This window comes from Pleuronectes platessa, chromosome 14, assembly GCF_947347685.1.
Source record: "Pleuronectes platessa chromosome 14, fPlePla1.1, whole genome shotgun sequence".
In the NCBI taxonomy this organism is placed as follows: domain Eukaryota; kingdom Metazoa; phylum Chordata; class Actinopteri; order Pleuronectiformes; family Pleuronectidae; genus Pleuronectes; species Pleuronectes platessa.
Window position 1 is genome coordinate 13,405,490 of NC_070639.1, and position 19,506 is coordinate 13,424,995.

At 40.4% G+C, this 19,506-nt stretch overlaps 1 protein-coding gene across 3 annotated transcripts in view; it reads right to left on the reverse strand.

Moving 5' to 3' along the window:
- Positions 1-19,197, reverse strand: part of ubr3 (ubiquitin protein ligase E3 component n-recognin 3) — a 38,486-nt gene extending 19,289 nt beyond the window's left edge. The window contains exons 1-26 of one of the 3 annotated variants that reach the window (XM_053439071.1): positions 18,527-19,197; positions 17,378-17,517; positions 17,011-17,163; positions 16,521-16,676; positions 16,120-16,160; positions 15,835-15,901; positions 15,626-15,756; positions 15,235-15,463; positions 14,327-14,506; positions 13,466-13,599; positions 13,223-13,309; positions 13,082-13,147; positions 12,907-12,996; positions 12,678-12,806; positions 12,521-12,573; positions 12,281-12,414; positions 11,927-12,012; positions 11,690-11,831; positions 10,661-10,757; positions 9,250-9,391; positions 8,352-8,456; positions 8,090-8,260; positions 6,677-6,709; positions 5,421-5,866; positions 3,667-3,755; positions 875-1,024 (exon numbers count right to left, since the gene is read on the reverse strand). In XM_053439071.1, coding sequence (XP_053295046.1) covers positions 875-1,024; positions 3,667-3,755; positions 5,421-5,866; positions 6,677-6,709; positions 8,090-8,260; positions 8,352-8,456; positions 9,250-9,391; positions 10,661-10,757; positions 11,690-11,831; positions 11,927-12,012; positions 12,281-12,414; positions 12,521-12,573; positions 12,678-12,806; positions 12,907-12,996; positions 13,082-13,147; positions 13,223-13,309; positions 13,466-13,599; positions 14,327-14,506; positions 15,235-15,463; positions 15,626-15,756; positions 15,835-15,901; positions 16,120-16,160; positions 16,521-16,676; positions 17,011-17,163; positions 17,378-17,517; positions 18,527-18,960 — 3,685 coding nt within the window. In that variant the 5' untranslated portion in view covers positions 18,961-19,197. The remainder of the gene's footprint in view (positions 1-874; positions 1,025-3,666; positions 3,756-5,420; positions 5,867-6,676; positions 6,710-8,089; positions 8,261-8,351; positions 8,457-9,249; positions 9,392-10,660; positions 10,758-11,689; positions 11,832-11,926; positions 12,013-12,280; positions 12,415-12,520; positions 12,574-12,677; positions 12,807-12,906; positions 12,997-13,081; positions 13,148-13,222; positions 13,310-13,465; positions 13,600-14,326; positions 14,507-15,234; positions 15,464-15,625; positions 15,757-15,834; positions 15,902-16,119; positions 16,161-16,520; positions 16,677-17,010; positions 17,164-17,377; positions 17,518-18,526) is intronic. The other 2 variants (XM_053439070.1, XM_053439072.1) reach the window with 2 other exon arrangements.
- Between the last annotated feature and the right edge of the window lie 309 nt (positions 19,198-19,506).

Consider the following 19,506-nt stretch of genomic DNA (forward strand, 5'->3'; position numbering starts at 1 on the left):
TGGCTAACCAAAAATGTAGGCGAACAGTGACTAATGCATCATAATTTATCGAATCACAAAATCACATCTATAAAATGAAATGTATTTTTGCACTGCTCACCAGAAAAAAAGGAAACGAATGATATTTAATTTTCAATGATGTAAAACAGAAGAAAACAACAATTTCCCAATGCAGAAGCTGAACCAATCTAAAGTCTGGCATTTTTGCATGATTAATTATTATTATTATTGATTAACTAATTGTTTAATGAACTACAGATTTCAGCCCAAGACAATATGGTTTGCTATTACTTGGTGTTAACCATAATGAGATGTTCATGCTTTTGTAACACACTGAAATAATAATAACATCACAACATGTGCAGCTTTCAATGACAATGGTTTCAGGTCACTTGAAAGGACAATGACATTGTAAACTATAATGGACCTGCTGTTTTTTGTTTTTTTTACAAGATGTTTTTTGACATTGAGGTCAGAGACTTTTGAACGGTTTTACAAGGTGACTAATTAATAATCAAAAATACCATTTATCTGGATGACAGTGAAGGATCCTCCCTGTCCCAAAAATGGGAAAGAAATTACCTCTTACAAGAGCAGTCTCCATGTACAAGTGAGCAGGGATCAACATGAATGATAAATGAGCCAATTAAAACAAAGCTTAACCTGCCTATTTAACATGTGATTCACAATATGGTGGATCAAATGTGATAGGAATATTTCTGGCAGTCAATGGTGAAATAGAAGGTGATGTTTGTCAAGGGCTCATCCTGTTGATGTGACCTGACCAGGCTGCTTATTGTCAGGTATTTTTAAATTGTAGAAAGAAGATCAGGACAGTTAAATTGGAAGAGGAGGAAGCTGGGAAGTGTAGTACCTGAGGATGCCTGCAGGAGAACTACTAGGCCAGTGGGACGGTCCTCAGTGGACGGTCCACTCTGGCCACAGATGACACAGTCATAAAGAACCTCAGACTCCATCACTTCAGATGCTCCAAGATCCATAGCTGCCTCGGTCTCAGGGGATTCTGTCAAAAAGAGCAGAACCAGTCTTCAAGAATTCAAAACTTATGCTTGTTTACAACAGTTATGGGCAAAGAATAGGGATTGACTGACAAAATAGGATTTAAGCAATGAAATATATATATATGTACGGTCTATATGGCCATACTGAGAACATAAATTAATGCACTACGTTGCTACTATTTGCGTGATTGCCACAACATTACAGATTGATTACTGATGTGAAATTAGTTTTAAATGTTAAGAACTGTGTTCAATCTGTGCAGCATGTATTGTGTAGAAATGTCAAGCTGTGTTGGAAATTGATTTATTGCTTTTTAGAATAATATGTTCTCAGGAGAGGTCACTGTGTTCCTGGGGAAATGAATGTTGTTTGCATTAGATGTCAACGCTACAGCTTTAGCCCCCGGCCATCCCAGTACTCAGACACATGCGCACGCACACAAACACAAGGTAAAATGACAAGGTCACACACTGAGGATGTGCTACAGCTTTATGCTTTCGACAGCGTACATTTGTGATTCCTCTTTTAAGTTTTGTATTCACGTAGCAGATACGTTTTTGAATGTTAAATTCATCTGTGAGAGAAGATTTTATGCCAGTGATAATGCACAACACTACTAAACACATCTAGACTACAACAACAGACCTAATGAACAGTCATCGATCTGAAAGGAAAAGGTCACAACATTATTGATCCCACTAATCTCTGTTAAGAATCACGTCCAATACTCTACGGCACAAAGGAGTATTTCTTTCATAGACCGAAGTTCACAGTGAAGGCCTGTGGATTAACTCAAGTATCAGAGATAGTGATCTGGAAAATATTAAAGATAAATTCCTCACTGCAAAATTATCTATATACATGATTGATTGATTAATGACTGTTTGAGTGCGTTTACCTCAGATTGCTTTACCATACATTTTAATATTAATATTTCTTTAATATAATTACATCAAATTACCACTCTGAGATCAAATCCTTCATCTAATCTTTATCTTTTCCAGTAGCAACACCAATGTCCAGGTGGGAACAGAATATTTTAAGATTAAAAATTGTGTTCCTTCTGCAGATAACCGAACGCCATGGTCTTTAAGTGACTTTGGTATATTCTGTGACAAAATCGGATTCTAAGGACGACTTCAAGAACAAGTAGCAATTCCAGCTGCATAAAACATAACACCTCTTGAAAACCTATCACGAAGGGCAGGCTGGAGAAGAGACGCCTTAAATATATCTCCCTACTGAAATAAAAACAAATGCTAAATCATGCAGGCAAATTCAAAAGATATTTGCAAGCATTCTACAGTACATTCACATAATTGGATTTATATCATAATCTTTCAATTACAATTAAATTTTACTTCAGTACAAGGGATCCTTACGCAAAAATTAGCTTGAGGCAAAGCAAACTAAAGTTACTGCTCAGGAGGAAGTGTGCAGTAAGAGGTCAGAACACGGTCCTGCCATAATGGTCCATCCGATCACAGCAGCTATTATTCACTCACTAACAATGCTGTGTCAGAGTGGGTCCTGGGAGTCCAGCCCACTATTAGTGCTTTGATCCTGTGTGCCCTCAGCCAGCAGCCGCCCACACTCCCACAGGAGCACTCTCCTCTCACTTTCTCCTAACAGGACCACAGCCACGGACTCAGACCACTGTCACCTTGTTCCAATGTAAAAAGGAAAAGCAATGATAGGGGTATTTCAGACAGCGGTCACTTTCTTTAAAAGGTCTACAGAAGCAGAATGTCCTTAAAAAAAAAAAAGTAATGTGTGTGCTTTATTAAAAAGCTGTACATGTATGTCAGAACAAAACTAGTTTGATAAGCATGATTTGTCAGACTGGTTGTAGTATCTGTAGACAGGACACATCAGTGTCTAATCAATTATTTTTGAAAATATAAATTTCCACAACAGAGCTCTGTGTAAATAATGTCTTTTCAATTATTTATTTTTTATATTAATGTTATTGTTGTTAATATAAAAAAGAGATATATTGTTGATAGGATTTCTGCTAACAGTAGAGCATTTACCACTTCCAGGCCCCAACAGTCCCCTTAAATTCACAAAAAAAACTGCACACTGATGGGAAATTAGTTTCCTTAATGTTCCGCATCATTTTTGGGATCAAAATCCATGAAAGTTTTGAGGGAATCAGTTCAGTTTCTTTTGTGTAATTTTGCTTACAAACAAACAAACAAACATACAAACTAACCAACTACCAGATTAACAAGGGGGAAAACATAACGTCCTTGGTGGAAGCAAATTTAACAAAAACATGTATTCTTGAATATATCAAAATAAAAAAAATGCATTCACACCATCCAAATACTCATCATACTTTCAAGAGCCATATATTAGAAAGAAAAGGAAACTGTATTTGCACTTGTTAAACAGCTCCACCACACATCTAACCTTATGCATGTGTTTACGGAGGAGAGTCAGTACCTCATTCACTGTACATTATACTGTCACCATTCATCACTTGCCTCAGTTGGTTATTGTAGACTGAATTTCGCACTTTGATTAACAACTACAGCGAGCACGCTGCAGTGCTGCTGCTGGTTTTTTGCATATATAGAGCGTCCTGAAGTGATTGGTGGCGAACTCTTTGCAAACAGAATTAAATCTGCCTTTTCTTACCAACATCCATGGCTGTTTCCATGAAACTCTTCTGCCTGGAAGCAAATTCAGCGAGCAGTTTCTGCTGTCTCTCTCTGGCCCTCTGGCGTCTGAAAAGAAAGAACGAGCAAAATATTATTTGATGAAGCTGCAGAAATATTACTTTTAGATCTCTACCAGTAACATTGTGTCTGATTTTAATTAAGCTTAGCTGTGAAAGATGAAAATCTGTTAATCTATATATTAAATTCATATAGCATATTTCATACAGAGGTAGGAAGGTATGAGAGACTCAGTGGGCTTTACAGTAAAACAGGGAAAACATTAAACAGATGACATAGAAAATACATATAGATGCTCCACACTAACTAAATAACCTAAGAGACACCAATACAGGACATTTATGCAACTACTGCATTCACACTTAATGCACACACACACTTTCAAGCTTGAGAGCAATGAAATGTTTTAAGTTGTTTTTAAAAGAAGATACAGCTGCATTAGAAAGTTTGTTCCACAGAATAAGACCATAGTGACCTAATGCACATTCACCCAATTTAGTTGTGATGTAGGTACATTAAGGAGACACATCAAAAGGTTGATTGTTAAACTAAGCCCCTTTCCACTGGTCAAAAAACACAAACTAACACACGCCCTTTGTTTGCAATGGGAATGGATACAAAAGGCATTCACTCCAGAGTTGAATGACTCTGCAGTAGACATGGGTTTTAGTCGGGTCCGATCGGCAGTGATGAAATGTGACACTCAGGTGAACGCGCTAATTTGGCAAGACAGCGAAGTGAAGGAGAGTGGATCGGTGTTTGACTTTTTCATGACGTCGAACTCGATTTTATTTTGTATTATTAGTGGATTTACCCGCATTTCGAAAACCTGCATAGACCTGTTCACTTTTGGTGTAAAAGAGGTCTGAAATGGAGGGTTGCGCTCCAGTCCGAAGACGTACAGGGTGAGAGCTGACTGTAAATTAACTTCCTAATAAGAGCACATAAACAAATACTGACAGGAGCGTTGCAGCTCAATAATTTTCCACTGATGGCTTCAGGGGTGCCGACAACCAGCCTGAGGAATGGGCAGCAGCTCCTCACTCCTCGCTGCCCAGAGCGCACTGCTGCCTGACTGTTGCCATGGAAACTGGCACTAGTCCCAGTGAGTGGGACTCGATTCTACCTTTACCTTAGTCTGTGGGGTGAAACCAACCCCAAAAGCAGACCATTATCACACGGTTATAGCCCATTCCATCATCGTTAGAGGGGGGGAAAGGGAGACGCGGAGTGGTGAAAAGCCAAAACCCACCGACTTTGATTTGATTTTTGCTAAGTTTACTGGCCTCATGATGAAACATGTGAGCGCATTAGGATATTGTCTTTCCACAAAGAAGGTGAGTAGAGAATTGACATCTTCAGAAATAGATTATAATCTTTAGAATTAGACAAAGAGGCTTCATCAATGGCACATATACTAATGGTGACATACAGAATATTGGCATACCGACACTCACACCCATTCAGTGCCTAGTGCAGCTGTTGAAAAGATAAAATGTGACAGGCTCCCGAGAACCATGATTAATTATCTTCCTGGCAGTGGATGTATAGAGGGAAAAGTGACAGGATACACATGCATTGTCCTTGAACACACAACTTGAAGCAAATATATTGTAAAGCACTTTTTGAAGACAATTTGATAGATTATGTCTTCTAAAGAGGAATGTTAAATGCAAAATGGAGCTGTACAAAAGCACTCGCAGATTACAATACCTCTCTTCTTTATCCATGGTTTTCTTGTCAGATGGACTGTTCTTCTTTGGTGGCACTGGAGGACACACTTTTCCACAAATGTCCTGGATGCTACGCTTGATTTGGCAGCTGCGCGTGGCTGCCTTGGTGAGGATACGCTCAATGGCCGTAATGCCGTCTCCGTGAGCGTGACGGCTCGTGTCCATATCCTCCAGCCAGGTTGGCGACAGGGAGTTCGGCCTGGACGACAGTTTCTGGTGGAGCTTGATGAGGAGGGACAGCATGCTCTCTCGGATCTCCAGGATCTCCGTCACCAGCTGGGGAGGTGTGCCTGGCGGGACCCAGCGGGTTGAGGAGCTCTTGGGCCTGACCACCTGGGTGGCCTCGGTGTTGCTGCGGTTGATTATCTCCTGGAACTTCCTCCTGCGCTCCGCCACGAGGCTGAAGACCTGAGCTTCCCGCAGGTTCTAGGAGAACATTGGACGGACATGAATTACACATCACCGCTTTTTTTAAATTACTTTTTTATATGGGCAATGTTAATGTGATGTTCTATGATTTAAGATACAGAAACCCACTGTGAATGTTTTACAAATACTGTCACACACACACACAAACTTTTACATCACTTGATACACATCAAGTATCAAGCCCCCTCAGTATCAACACAATATGCGGGAAGCAAGAGAAAAAAAATCTTGATGCCAAACACCCTCTCTCCTACAATGATGTCAGTAATGGTCTGATTGGCTTTGATGGATTGAACAGGTGCTTCATTACCATAGTCTGACCGGGACAATATATATAAATGTCAGATTAGATGTCCTTTTTAAAATTCCAGCTGACGTCTCACCAGTACCTTTGCTGATAGTGCTCAAAACAACCATTTTCCGGAGAAAATTCTAATCTTCCCCATGTAAAAGCTCACAAGCCGTCTGAAGGATTGCCCTGACCTGACAAAAAGGACCTGAGCTGCACCGTTAAATAAACATAAATCATATACCCCAGTCTAGGCGACATCAATCATACTGACATGCGGTTAAAAAGCGTTTACCCAAACCTGCATTACACACATAATTAGTTTCAGCAGTCAAGAGGGAGGGAAACTGCTGAAGCACGACATTATACACACGCCATAACACACCAAGGCAGACCTCCGTTGAAAGGCACAAAACAAACGCGTGCATGGGAATTCTTTGAGAGTAAAAGATCACATGGACAAATGCAGCTGCTGGTGGCATCGGAGCAATCAGCCTTGTTTAGAAAAAGACAGCTACCTCTCTCCAATTCCCTGAAAGACGTCTGGAGTTCTGTGGAGCAAGTACAGCAAAGTGAACAAAAGTGATGATGATGATGATGATGAGGTTACAGATGAACACACCATGAGCACCAAACCATCAATGTAACCTGGTAAATGAAGCATGCACAGGCCAGGGCTCAGCTGAAAGAAAACGTGGGGATAAAGAATATCAAACAGAATCTTGCAAGTCAACAAACACTGAAACTGTCAGCAACACCTGTAAAGTCAGTTAATTACTAATGTGATTTTGTGATAATGAATCAAGTTCTTTACACATTCAGTCCCTGCATTCCGAGTTAAAAGCCATTGTATTCAGTACTTGTTATATTATTGAATTATTTAAAGCTGTAGTTCAACATTTCTGGAAAAACGCTAACTTAACTTCTTAGTAAGGGCAACATTCATCAGGCCTTAACCATCATTATTCAGCCAGTAAGGTTAATTTAGCACAAAGTCCGAAAAGAGAGAGAAACATTAGAACCTACCAGCATTTTTTTAATTCACAAAAAAAGCTCATGATGTGGCTGCTGTTCTTAGCCGGGAGGAGTGACTTTCTTTAGTTTGCACTAGTTGCCTCGGGGGTGTTCATTTTATCAGTTTTTTTTTTTATTCAGTCTTTGTCCTGTGTCAAATGCCCTTGTTATTATTATATACAGTCAGTTAATAAACTTTTTTTTCTTTTTATAATAAACATTTCAGTCAATCTAGTCGAGCTAAACCAATCAAAATTTCATCACAAAAGATTTTATCAATATTCCGAGGGCTTTACCTTTGCTCTTACCTCTGTTACCTGAGTTTCATATTTGGGTTTTCTTGGTAAATGAGTTCCTATTATCTCAATGTATTTCTGGGTGAAAATAAAGGTTGAACTGAAAGCACAGTAAATACGACTGAAACAGAACTCAATATTTCATCTCCTCTTTTTTCACCAAAAAATATAAAAGCAATTTTGCTCATGTAGTTTCACATGAAGCCCCGGAGCAAGGGCAGACATTCCTGACAGCAGAGGTTGTGCCAGTGGACTGGAGCAGCCTGAGAGTGAGGACAAGAACTCAAACTGAAGTAATTTGCAAAATATCAGTGTAGCTGGATGCAGACAAACTGTTTTGCGCAGGAGCAAAGGAAACTTGTACATGGGGAGCTATTGAGGGAAATCATTTCATACCTTAAACATTTAAAGAAGACATACTGCCCCCAAAACAATTGACAGCACTCTTGTATAAAGACAAGAGAGAAACTCTACATTTTGTGCAGCCAGCTGGAACACAGTGAATAACAAACTGAGAGCTAGACTTACTAGAAGTCTCACTCCCAGAAGTTTTTATTATAGCAGCATTGCAGTGTCATTAATAGCACCCTAACTCAGCTGAGCCTTTAGCAGAACTCTCACCTGGCCATAAGAGGAAGCTTCGGTGCTGGTGCTGGGAGGGGCCTCTCTCTTCACTTCTGGGGCCGTTTCAGGGACCCGAACCCTCACAAAGTTGATGACATGGTGCAGGTTGGAGAGGAGGTTGGTGCCTGGGAACCAGCTGTCATGGCAGTGCTCCTCAATGCAAGGCTCCTTAAGGTATAAGAGACACGTTTTAAAAAAGGATGCTGGTTTGGGAGTCTGCACAGTGAGAAGACTGCTACTCACAGGTCTTGTATCTCACCTCATTGTCCTTGTTGTCTTGAACTTGGTTGTCCAAGCCCAGCTCGATCAGGTATAGCACCATGCACAGCACATGCTCCGACATGTTCGGATGATCCATCCATATCTATAACATATTGAATCATTACTTTAACCTGAGGAAAATGTTTCTGCAAGTGCATCAACATTTTTGCTTGGACTTATACCTGTAATGGTACCGGTACAAACAAGATCCCCAAACAAATGGGATACTGGTGGAGATGTTAAATAATAAATACCATTTTCCCCTTCTTGATACCAATTAGGATATCAGGACTTTGCAAAAATCTTTGTGTTGACAATTACAACAGTGGTGCCAGCCTTAGGCACAGTCATGCCTAAGGAACATGTTGCTGTTTTGCTTGTGGGACCTAACAGCTTTAAATACTGCCAAACTGCTGACATTGTAGCTAGCTCTGGCTAACGCTACACTACTGGGAATGACTTCTTCTTAAGCTGCTCTAAAAACAGTACTTGTCACAGTACTTGCCAGTGGCAGTACAGTGCAACTGCTGCTGGGGAGGCGAGGAAGTGATTTCCAGGTAAAGAGGATGCTGGTATCAGTATCAGTATATCTCTTATTATATATACTGACTATGCCAATGCTCTTCCAGTTAATGCACACCTCATAATGCACTGGTCCTTTTGTTCCTGTATTATGGCTCATCTACATAGTCTGTTAATTTAGTCCTGCACCTTCTGTGTTTTGTCGTGATTTCAAGCAAATTCTTGTGACGCGTCAAGACCAATTATTTGCTCAGTCATTTTACTTGTGCACCAATTAAACATGGCAAACCGAGTCACTTCTGATTAAGTTCAAGGAGTAAATTGAGATGCAAGGGCAGCACTGTATCATCACATGAATGGTCTTTGAGGCTCACCTTGTAAAGCAGAGTGAATATCACAATGTGCAGTGTCTTGCAGTGCAACAGCTTGATGAGGCCTTTGTAGCACGGGTGCAGAGGAGTCCTCTCCTTGTAAGGCGGCCAAGGGTTGCCAGTGTGAATCCCAGACTGTTTCAAACTAGTAGAAGTCATCATCGACAAGGAAAAAAAGATATATCAGCAGAACAATCAGATTACATGCAACAGAAGTTTGAATTTCGACACTTTGATGAGGTGACACTGTTATAGAATAATTCACTGTACAAAAGATTTCAGTCTATTCAACAGCACAGCCAATGGGTATCACGGTCACGCACGCGATTAGTGATATTGGGATCATTGTTATATAAAACCAAGGCCAGCTTGACAGGCAATCCATCATAACCAAACAGCGTGAATGAGCAACATGAGGCTGGTATCAGACTGAAGGTGGCACTGGCAGCTTCAATATGCTTCAAGGAGAAATATGGCTCCATTCCATTTGGTTTGGAAAAGAAAATACTGGCAGAGAAAAGGGTATACTACATTAAGGTCATACATGACTGATCTATACAGACTTTGAAGGTGTCGGCCTTATGCCGACACCATTATTAGGGAGATAAAATATTACAACACAGGTTTATGTAGATATTTAAAAAAATGAACTACTCCGAAATGTCGTTATAACAAAGAAATGTAACTGATGCTTGATATTCTTCGGTTTAACCATCAACCTTATTATAAATAACAGACACAACCAAATATATTTATAATATATTATGAAGAAATGTATCTCTTCTACAGTTTTCATTCTGTAAAATTTAAGTTTTCATTATGTTGTATAACAGCAAACAAACAATGATACCGATATGACTGTGTAAGGTTCATGTCGGAAAGTATTATTGGCCGGGCTCTACTAAAATCCCATTGTGAAAAAGGTCACATCCCCAAGTACCATTTCAAACCAAGAAGGACGCTATGGTATACTTAGCATCCCCCACACACTCCAGTAACCTTTTAGAAAATTAAGTCCAAAACAATTTCCTTCACCACCTTCACCGAGACGTCTCTAGTGCAATCAAAGAAGAAAGATTTTCTCCATTCTAATACAATTTAGCCTGAAATAATAAATTGATTTTTCTCGACAGCTATCTAATTGGAAGCAGCTCTGGCACCGAGCAGACCTGACCTTTCTTATCATGTCCCTTCATGAGCAGGTGAGAGAGGGGACCCTGTGACACTGAACAGATCGTGATGCAGGTTGGCTTTGTCAGGGATGACTGAACATTAATACTCCCACTAAAGAACAGAGTACGGTCAAGCTGGATACAGATAAAAAGGGAATTCTGCTATGACATTCTTAAATTAAAACCACTGCTGCAACCAAGGCATTTACTGAGGGGAAATTAAGGCATCAGTGTTCACTTACAATGCTGAGTATCTGTCCATTGCTGACTGGACGTCACGCCGGTAGACTGTTCTGAGAACGACCATGATGGGATCAAACTCCTTTTCCCAGACCTCGGCTAATTGAGAAAAGGAGAAAGAAATGATTTGTTAACTCTGCTGCAAAGCGACAATGATTCACTTTCTCATCATTTTCACCTTCTATTCGTGAGTGGTGTAAGCCTGACCCCAAGTGGCCAGGGACATTAATGACAATGGAATGAAGTGTCCCAGTGATTCAAATAGTAACATAGCTATCCTTTGTTGTCCTTTGTTATGTCTCTATACTGTTGGTATACTGATATGTTTGTTTGTACACATTACATATGAAACTGAAAATAAAATATTTAAAAAAAAAAAAAAATAGTAACATAGCTCACAGATAAGGAGACACATTACAGTGTTATAGATCAAAATACAATAGTATAAAAATAGTATAAAACTCAGCGTATTAAAGCAAATTAGTTTATGTACCTAGGATCATCTGATCCGATTCATTAAAAAAAACATTCTTGTATGTGCCAGTTTATATGTATACACATTGCTCTTCTTACTGTAGCGCAATTTTAACCTTTGTATACCCACAATATTTACAATTCATTGGACTGGACTCGAGTATTGAGTTCTTCACAATAAGGTAAAGAAAGCACTATTGCTAAAAGGTTTTTATTAATCAGAAAAAAACAGGCCACTGATTCTCTTATTTTACATGCTATACTTTTTTTAATCTATTTTGTCCATTTTCTTTTAATCTGAAATTCCCAATTCCCTTCACAGCTTTCCTCACTGTTATAATTAGACTTGCTCAGTGGAGCACAGCACATAGAAACATCTACCTCCTCACTGGTCCTACAGGTATTGTGCCAACCTTGATATTAAAATAAGTCGGACAGGCCACAGTGCTATGGTGTCGCTTTTAGGCACTTTGAATTACAGGCTTTCCAGCTCAAGTATTCAGTTATTTCAAATGACAGGGTACTTCTTTGAATGTTGAGTATTTAACTCATCCTACCTTTAGGTGTGTACATGCCCTGCTGCATCGAGCCTCCGGGCTCAAACACTGGTGCTTTGAAGTCGGCCACAGAAGAGAGCATCTCCTCAAAACTACAACTCCCTGGAACAATGCCACTCTTTGGGTTGGGATTCTCAGGAATCTAAGAAAATACTCTTAAGGAGAAAAAAGATTGTCTGGGGGAAACTGAAAATATCTCTAAGCCATGTAATGCATCTCTTAAATACTGAAGGATACAAGATCCAAGAGTGCACTGTGTGTGCGGTCATTCATACACAGCTGTGAGACCATCTCAGATCGAAGGATCTCATCGTCCGTCATCCCTGTTGGTGAGAATGAGTCAGAGTGAATAAATCACAAAGTTCAGCCCCACATTAAAATCAAACATTAATCATTTTTCAATGTCTCCCAATGATGCAGCAACAAGCCATGAGATGATCACCCAGTCTCTAACTGTGAAAGTTTCCTTGACAAGAATAAATAATCGCACTGCCCGTTATAGTTTACAGATCTGTTTTCACTGTAGAGCTACTTTATCATATAGTAAGGTATTTCTTATTTTGGCAATCACTGTATTTATGTACAACTTACCCAAATGTACACGCAGGCTCGTGAGTATGACCAGAAAGGTCAGAGCTCCTTCCAGCATCGGTCTCTCCTGCTCAGAGTCTAACACGGCGTTCTGATGCTGAGACGCCATGGTCAGCAGGTCGACCACTTTAAACCTGTGTTACAGACAAGAGTGTAAAGTGCTGGTAAGACTACTAAGCTGCATGTGAATTTAAGGGCATGCTGCAGGAACAAGAAAACTGTGTGTATGAGATGCTTCACCTCTCAAAAACACTTGATATGAAGTAGTCGGGATCTAGCCTCGACGCACACACCTGTAAACCAAGAAACAAGTGCATACAAAAATTTAGAATAACAAAACAAAAAAATGATATAAACTGTGAAAATGTATATATGTATGGGATTCAGCAATTCTAACCTGGAGCAGATAAATGTCTGGGTCAATCATGGAGTTGCAGAAGTGCGACTGTACGTAGGTCATAGCCTGTCCCTTGATCTGTAGCCCATTCCTGACCCACATGTTGCTGTGGATCTCGGACAGGGATGCCTACAGCCATAAAGAAAACAGTGTTCATCAAAAAGTGGCTACGAGAACAAGCAGATGAATACAAAATGTAAATGTTTTCATTGGGCTGTGAATGTCAAACCTGGATTTGGAGTGGATGCACCATGATCTTCATCAGCATCTCTTGGTCAGGGAGGAGACTGTCCAGGTCGAGGCCTTGGCACTTTACAGCCTGAATTATAAACCACACGATTAGCTTTGAACCACATAAAAAGATACGCCTGCGTGTCTTTAAGAGATGAGACTGTCTGACATACCTTACTGAGGAACATGGCATAGTAGCGGTGCAGTGGCAGGTGAAAAGTCACTTGATTTGGAGCAGGCTATGAGAGAGACACAAATCGTGAGAAACAAGAAAGAGGAATGTTTGCTCATAACACTTTGTCGTTTTTATTTACCTCGTCTATGAAGCCAATGGAATCAAACCAGATCTGAAGGGTCTCCAAACAGTAGCGAACCACAGTTTTAGTATATTCCTGAGTCTCCTGTTTACACAAAATGTTATGTTTTTAAAATAAATGCAGGTTTATACATTAAGGACGTTAAGTAGAGGATATGTATGAGGCATGTTCCGGTGATCAAGACCATCCGGATATGGGAGCTGTGTGTGACAGCTGTCCTGGTTTGAAGACGGGACTTACTTTGACTTTGCAGTGTGTTAAGAGACCCCACATTGGCTGTGCACATGCCTCAAGCTCTGCTGCAAACGCTGCATAGTACGTCTGGGACTCAAACTCCACATGTTCATTCAGCTCCCGCTTATTCAGGTTCATTCCTGTCACAGCAGGAAAGGATTTGAAAAGATAGAGAGTTGAAACATGCTACATGAAGTCTATATGCTAACATAAACTAGAATTTTTCTAGTGAAGATCTGGTGACCCCTTATATAATGCTCTAAACTCATATCTGCCGACAAACTGTTATGAAACAGCAGAATTCAATGCAAAAGTAGTTCAGCAGACATGCATGCAATGTAATAGTGACACTGCACATAGCCTTTGCAAGAGGATACTCAAACCCACTGTGCAAGGGTGAGTGTTATTTTTAGGGTGGTGGTACAGTTCACATGGCAAATGAGCAGCACTAGCCTCAATTCTAATTCAGTGACAAAGCGTCATACACCCCACAACACACCCTTTCTATTAGGGGTATTTATACCAAGGGACAGATGAGGTTGCCTTTATCTTGACTAAGCATATTGAGGGAATATAAAGTCTAAATGAGCTGTGATTTAAATCAGCTGTTGTGTTTGACCTCATGTTGCTTCCAATCCGAAATGACAGACATTGATAGTCATGGATAATGGAGAAACCACCAGACTGCCACAATAGAATGAATGGGGAACAAGCAAATTAAAAACAAATACAAATAAGCACATCTTTCTTGAGGTTTTTGCCTCAATTTTTGCAACTATTATCTGAATGTGAGAAATCACAACAAACTCTGCTACCTTCAGTGAATGAGTGTGTCTGTTTACTGCTCAGGTTGAAATCCTGTTTTACCTTGAAAGAATGACACAAAGCTCATCCAGAGCATCAGCAGTGAGTGGTCCTCAAGGAACTTTTTCGCTACACTTTGGTGTGAGAGGATGTTAATAAAATCACTAACTAACGGCCAGTAGGTGTTGTTCTTCAATAGTGCCTCGCTACAGTTCACCACGACATGTCGACTGTTCTCTTCATCTAAAAAAAAAGGGGGGGGGGGACGAACATGCAAGTTAGGTTACAGCAGTTTTTTTATATTTATAGGCAACACATTGAAAGAAATCGGCAAATATATAGAGAGACAATTCACTTGCAATTTCAACACCTGGCTGCCAATACAGAAAGACAATGTCATGTGTAGAGATAAATAGGACGGCTCTCAAATTAAATATTGAAGCTCATTTCACTCAGACCCTGTAAAAATTTGAAATGCCAGAGGGGTGAAACATCTGTGCATGTTTTTGTCTACACTGACAAATGATTAGAAATAAAAAAGTAACAGTTGCATTTCTTTGTTTGAAAAGCAATTCTTTTTTTACCTCATTCAACAATTCACAGGATTCATGTACCAGTTACTCCACAAAAACAAATTGGATGTGGTCTTTATGAATTTAGATCCAATGATGAGCAACAAAGAATAAGGACCACCTTGTATGATGCTATCCATTCCCTCGGCCTCAATCCATTACACAAGATCTTTTGACTAAGTGTGTGCAATTTGATATTTTGAGATACGACATAAAAGCTCCATCTTAAAACTTAAATTTCAATTTGATCAAGCACCAGTTATACCATGTTCACTGGCACAGAGTTGGTGCAGTAATCCGTAATAAGCGTCCTTACATCGGTCTACTTCATTCTTTACAATAATAACATGTGAAGAGTCCGATGAGCTGTGCAGAATCCCACACATCCTGACAACTTACCTTGAAGTTCACTTTTAATAAGGCAACTCTCCATCATGTAGAGGAGGACTGTGACCATTATGTCCAGCAGGTGACACTCCTCTGTCATGTGTCGAGCCAGCTCCTCATTGCTAAACAGCTGCACACTGATATGTACGATGCGATTGGACATGGTGTCCGACTCGTGGCTTTTCATCAGCGTCTTCATGATGAACGCGTAATGCTGAACAAATGTCTTTGTAAAGGTGATCTGCCAGAGAGGAAAAGGGAAAAAACCACATCACAATTTAAGCAGACTGTTGCTATTTTGTCTCTCTGTTCAAAGTATGATTTCAATTCACTGACACATCTGAGAGGGAAATTAGAGCAACACGAGACATACTTGTGAATAAATGCAAACACAAAGAAATACCTTGTAATCTTGATCTGGCAACATGTTTAGTAAGAAGGTGACCATCTTCTGAGGAAACTCATACTTTATTGTCCAAAACAGCAACTCCTCCAGAAAGCATTTATGCTTCAGAGAATCAATAATCCTTGGGTCTGAGGGCAGAAAAAAGAATCACAATAAATTAGGTAATTCATGTTTATCAATGCATTACATTTTCTTTCTCTTTTTACCTTTGGTACTGCTGCTCAGCTTCACCCGCTTCCTCTGACCAACAGATTGCCCAGCATCTTGATCTTCCTGGGAGTAAAAACAAACACTTACAGTAACTGTACATCAGTTCACACCAAGTTTAACTTCAGTGAATCTGTTAAATTGTGATTTATCATAATTTTTTCACATATAGTAGATATTTATTCATATAATAATAACAAATGGCAGACTAAACCTTTGAAGCCTGAACGTAAATTAAACTGTAAATGGTCATTAAGGTTTTAGGTAATGATGCTGACACAAACCTCTTTACTAGCCTCATCTGGGGCCCCTGGTGCAGTGGTTCCTAAAATACATAAAAGCATACATAAATGAACTATTTTATTTTATTAATAATAAATAAATAAAACAAATGTATCAGTATCAATTTGACACATCTTGAGACATTAGACAAACACAAAGCACTTTTCTGAAATATTAAAAGGGATAATTTGTTCTAACAGCAGTATTCAGCATTGGTTAGAGCAAGACGTGAACTTTCTAACACATTCAAAATCACTTCGGCAAAGTTTGATCTCTCAAGCCGTAATGTCTGACAAGGACTTATTATTTCTGGCAAGTGCAAGACTTTGACCCCTGTGAGGCAGATGAATAAGGATAAGCCATTTCCAAAATATGCATCACATTAAATGTTATGTTATCTTACCCAATAGGACCAATGCCCCAGCACCTCCTTCAGCACCTACTGGGACATCAGCAGTGGCACCTTGACTTTTCTCCTCCACAGACACCAGACCGGAATTCTTTAACGCTGACAAATACTTGTCATAGTTCTTTTTAGCGTGCAAATTCTCCTCTTGGCCTGAAACAAAGAAGAAAAACACTCAACACTGTACCAACACCAGTTGTGTTGAAATCTCCAGCTGAAGAAAACAACATTTTAGGAAAGGGGATCTTGCCTTCTTTCAATTACTTTATTTCTTAATATTGATCCTCAATTTGAGTTCATATTTTATTTCTGGTTTTGTTTTTTGTATACAAGTGCATGAGTAGATCGAGTACAGTCTACACTTTCCAAGCAAGTAACCGTTTTACTTCAACAGCAACAGATGAGAATAAAACAATAGCAAAGTGACATTAGACATTAGGTCTCACTCTATGTTGTTTTTTACACAAACAGGGGTGTAGATATTTACCCATGCTCAACTCTTTGAATGTTTGCTGATTGGTCAAGATCTTCGTCAGCACAGTCCTCATTGCTCCGCCCATCTTCGTGAGCTCCTCCAGGAAAGAGATCTGAGGCTCCAGCTGCTGCAGGACTTTCTGCAGATCTCTCTCAGCGGTGGTGTCTGACGAAGCAAGATAACAGAGAGAAGCCATGAGACTCAATACAAACTTGGGGATGTAAACGGTTGTACAACACAACGGTATCTGTCTGACACAGAAGACCGTGTTTTGCATTTGATATGGTTTCAGACACCAGACATTTATTACTGGTTAAATTGGTTACAATAATATTCAATATCTTTATTCAGAGAAGGTCCTTGTTTTGAGTGTTTTCACCTGCTTCGACGTATCCATCCCTCAGGTACTGTACGATACACAGGATGAAGCGAGGAAGAACCATCTCAGACATCAAGAGAAGGTCTCGAGGTATTGAGGGGATATTTTCTCCCGTTCTCAACCGATGTCGTCTGCAAAATCTGAAGAGAAACACACAAATGTTACTGTTGCAGAAAACTCGACGACCACTAATCAGCAAAAATCTCTCAATTCCCTTTTTAATTAATTTATTATTTAATTCTTTTGACCTATATGATCAGGAAAGAGGCTCAGCAAAGATTGAGTATTGGGGTTGGGCTGATGTTAAACAGGTTTAGGATTTGTTGATTAAACCAAGTAGAGTGCATGGGAGGTATTTGTTATCTCATTAAATACACATGGTGTGATTCATTGCAACACACAGACTATTACATTTCGCACTCATATTGCTTAAGACCACACAGTAATTGCAACACACAAATCTACACACTAATCAGTTATTATCAGTATTATATTAAGTTGTCATGGATAAATTTGTATTTTGTATCTTTCATGGCTGTCTTTAAATGTTTTGCTTGTTTTTTTCTTCAGGAAGCTCTTAACAGAAGTGCTATATAAATAAAGACATTATTATTATTATTAAAAGACTAAAAAGTACAAGGTGGGCCACTGTCACACTATTTTGGTGAAGTATTTTTTTGTCCAGCTCTTTAATACACACAGCTTCATCACGAATGTTGACATGTCAGACAGACAGAGGTTTCCACTGTCCATAGAGCCCACAGATAACAGCTGGATTAGCTGTAGCAACACATCAGGGTTTAAGGTTATTAATGACACATCATGCAGACTCATGTTTGTGTCACACAGTGTCACAGGGATCTGTTGTAGCCTCCAGTTGTGGCAACGAGCATGACATTAATGTTATGGTTGGAACGGCTGTGCTGGTGAACCAACCAGGCTCACCTGCTCTATCGAACCTTTTCTGCGAGCAAATTATCAAAATGATCAGAACATTCAAACATGTCTCTTCCACAAATTACCGACGACAGCGCAGTAAATAACCAAGTGGGACTATTTCCATCCGAGAGCTGTCAAAGCGACACCCGGCTGAACCCGTTCTGTAGCTAGCTAGCTAGCTAGCTTAGCTCGCAGCTAATTCGGTCTCACCCAGTCTCTCGCATGACATTACTGTCTCCACAGTCACAGGCCCCGCCAGCCTGGCTTCGGAACATGTTGAAGTCATGGCCCGTGTGGTCGCCGTTGTTGAAGCACTCGGCGCACAGGGACATGCACGGGGAGATGCCACAGGTCCGGCAGCGGTACGCCACGAAATTGGCGGTCCACACCAAGCCGCACAGGGTCGCGTTGTCATAAGACCGGACCGTCTTGCAGAACTCCTCGAAACCTTCGCCTCCTGCAATGAGACATTTGCACCAGTCTAGCGCCTCCGTGTCCGCCGCGGGCTTCTCAGGATTTAGCACCACGTCGAGCAGCTCCTGGAGTTGCCGTACCCCGCTGGTGTCGTCCGTCCGGGTCAAGTCGGCCTTCAGGTGGACGGCAGTGGATTTCTTGTCCCGGCGCAGCAGCGACGCCGCCATCATGCTCTCTGGCTTGTTGTCCACCAATTTATTTTTGTTGTCCTGTTTCCATGTTCTCGGACGTTCTCGCGATACGACCCGTCGCCTCGCTGTCGGACTCCCGGTGTGCTCTCGGTCCACAGTGAGTGCAGATAAATGTGCTGTGAAGTATTTTAATCCCGCTGAGCCTCGAGCAGGGATTTGATCCAGCGGAGTCTGAGCTGATGTTCACACGGAACACACACAGGCACCGCTGGGTTCGCTGGTTTCTAGGCAACTGATAACCTTGCGTGGGACCGTCCTTTCATCATCATCTTCATCATCATCATCATCGTCATCATCATCCTCCTCCTCATAATTCTCCTCATCATAATTGTCACCATCATCATCCTCATCATCACAATCCTCATCATAATTATCATTCTCATCTTCATCATCACAATCCTCATCATAATTATCATCCTCATCATCATCCTCATCATCACAATCCTCATCATAATTATCATCATCATCATTATCAACCTCATCATAATGTCACCACCATCATCCTCATCGCACTGATACAAACAA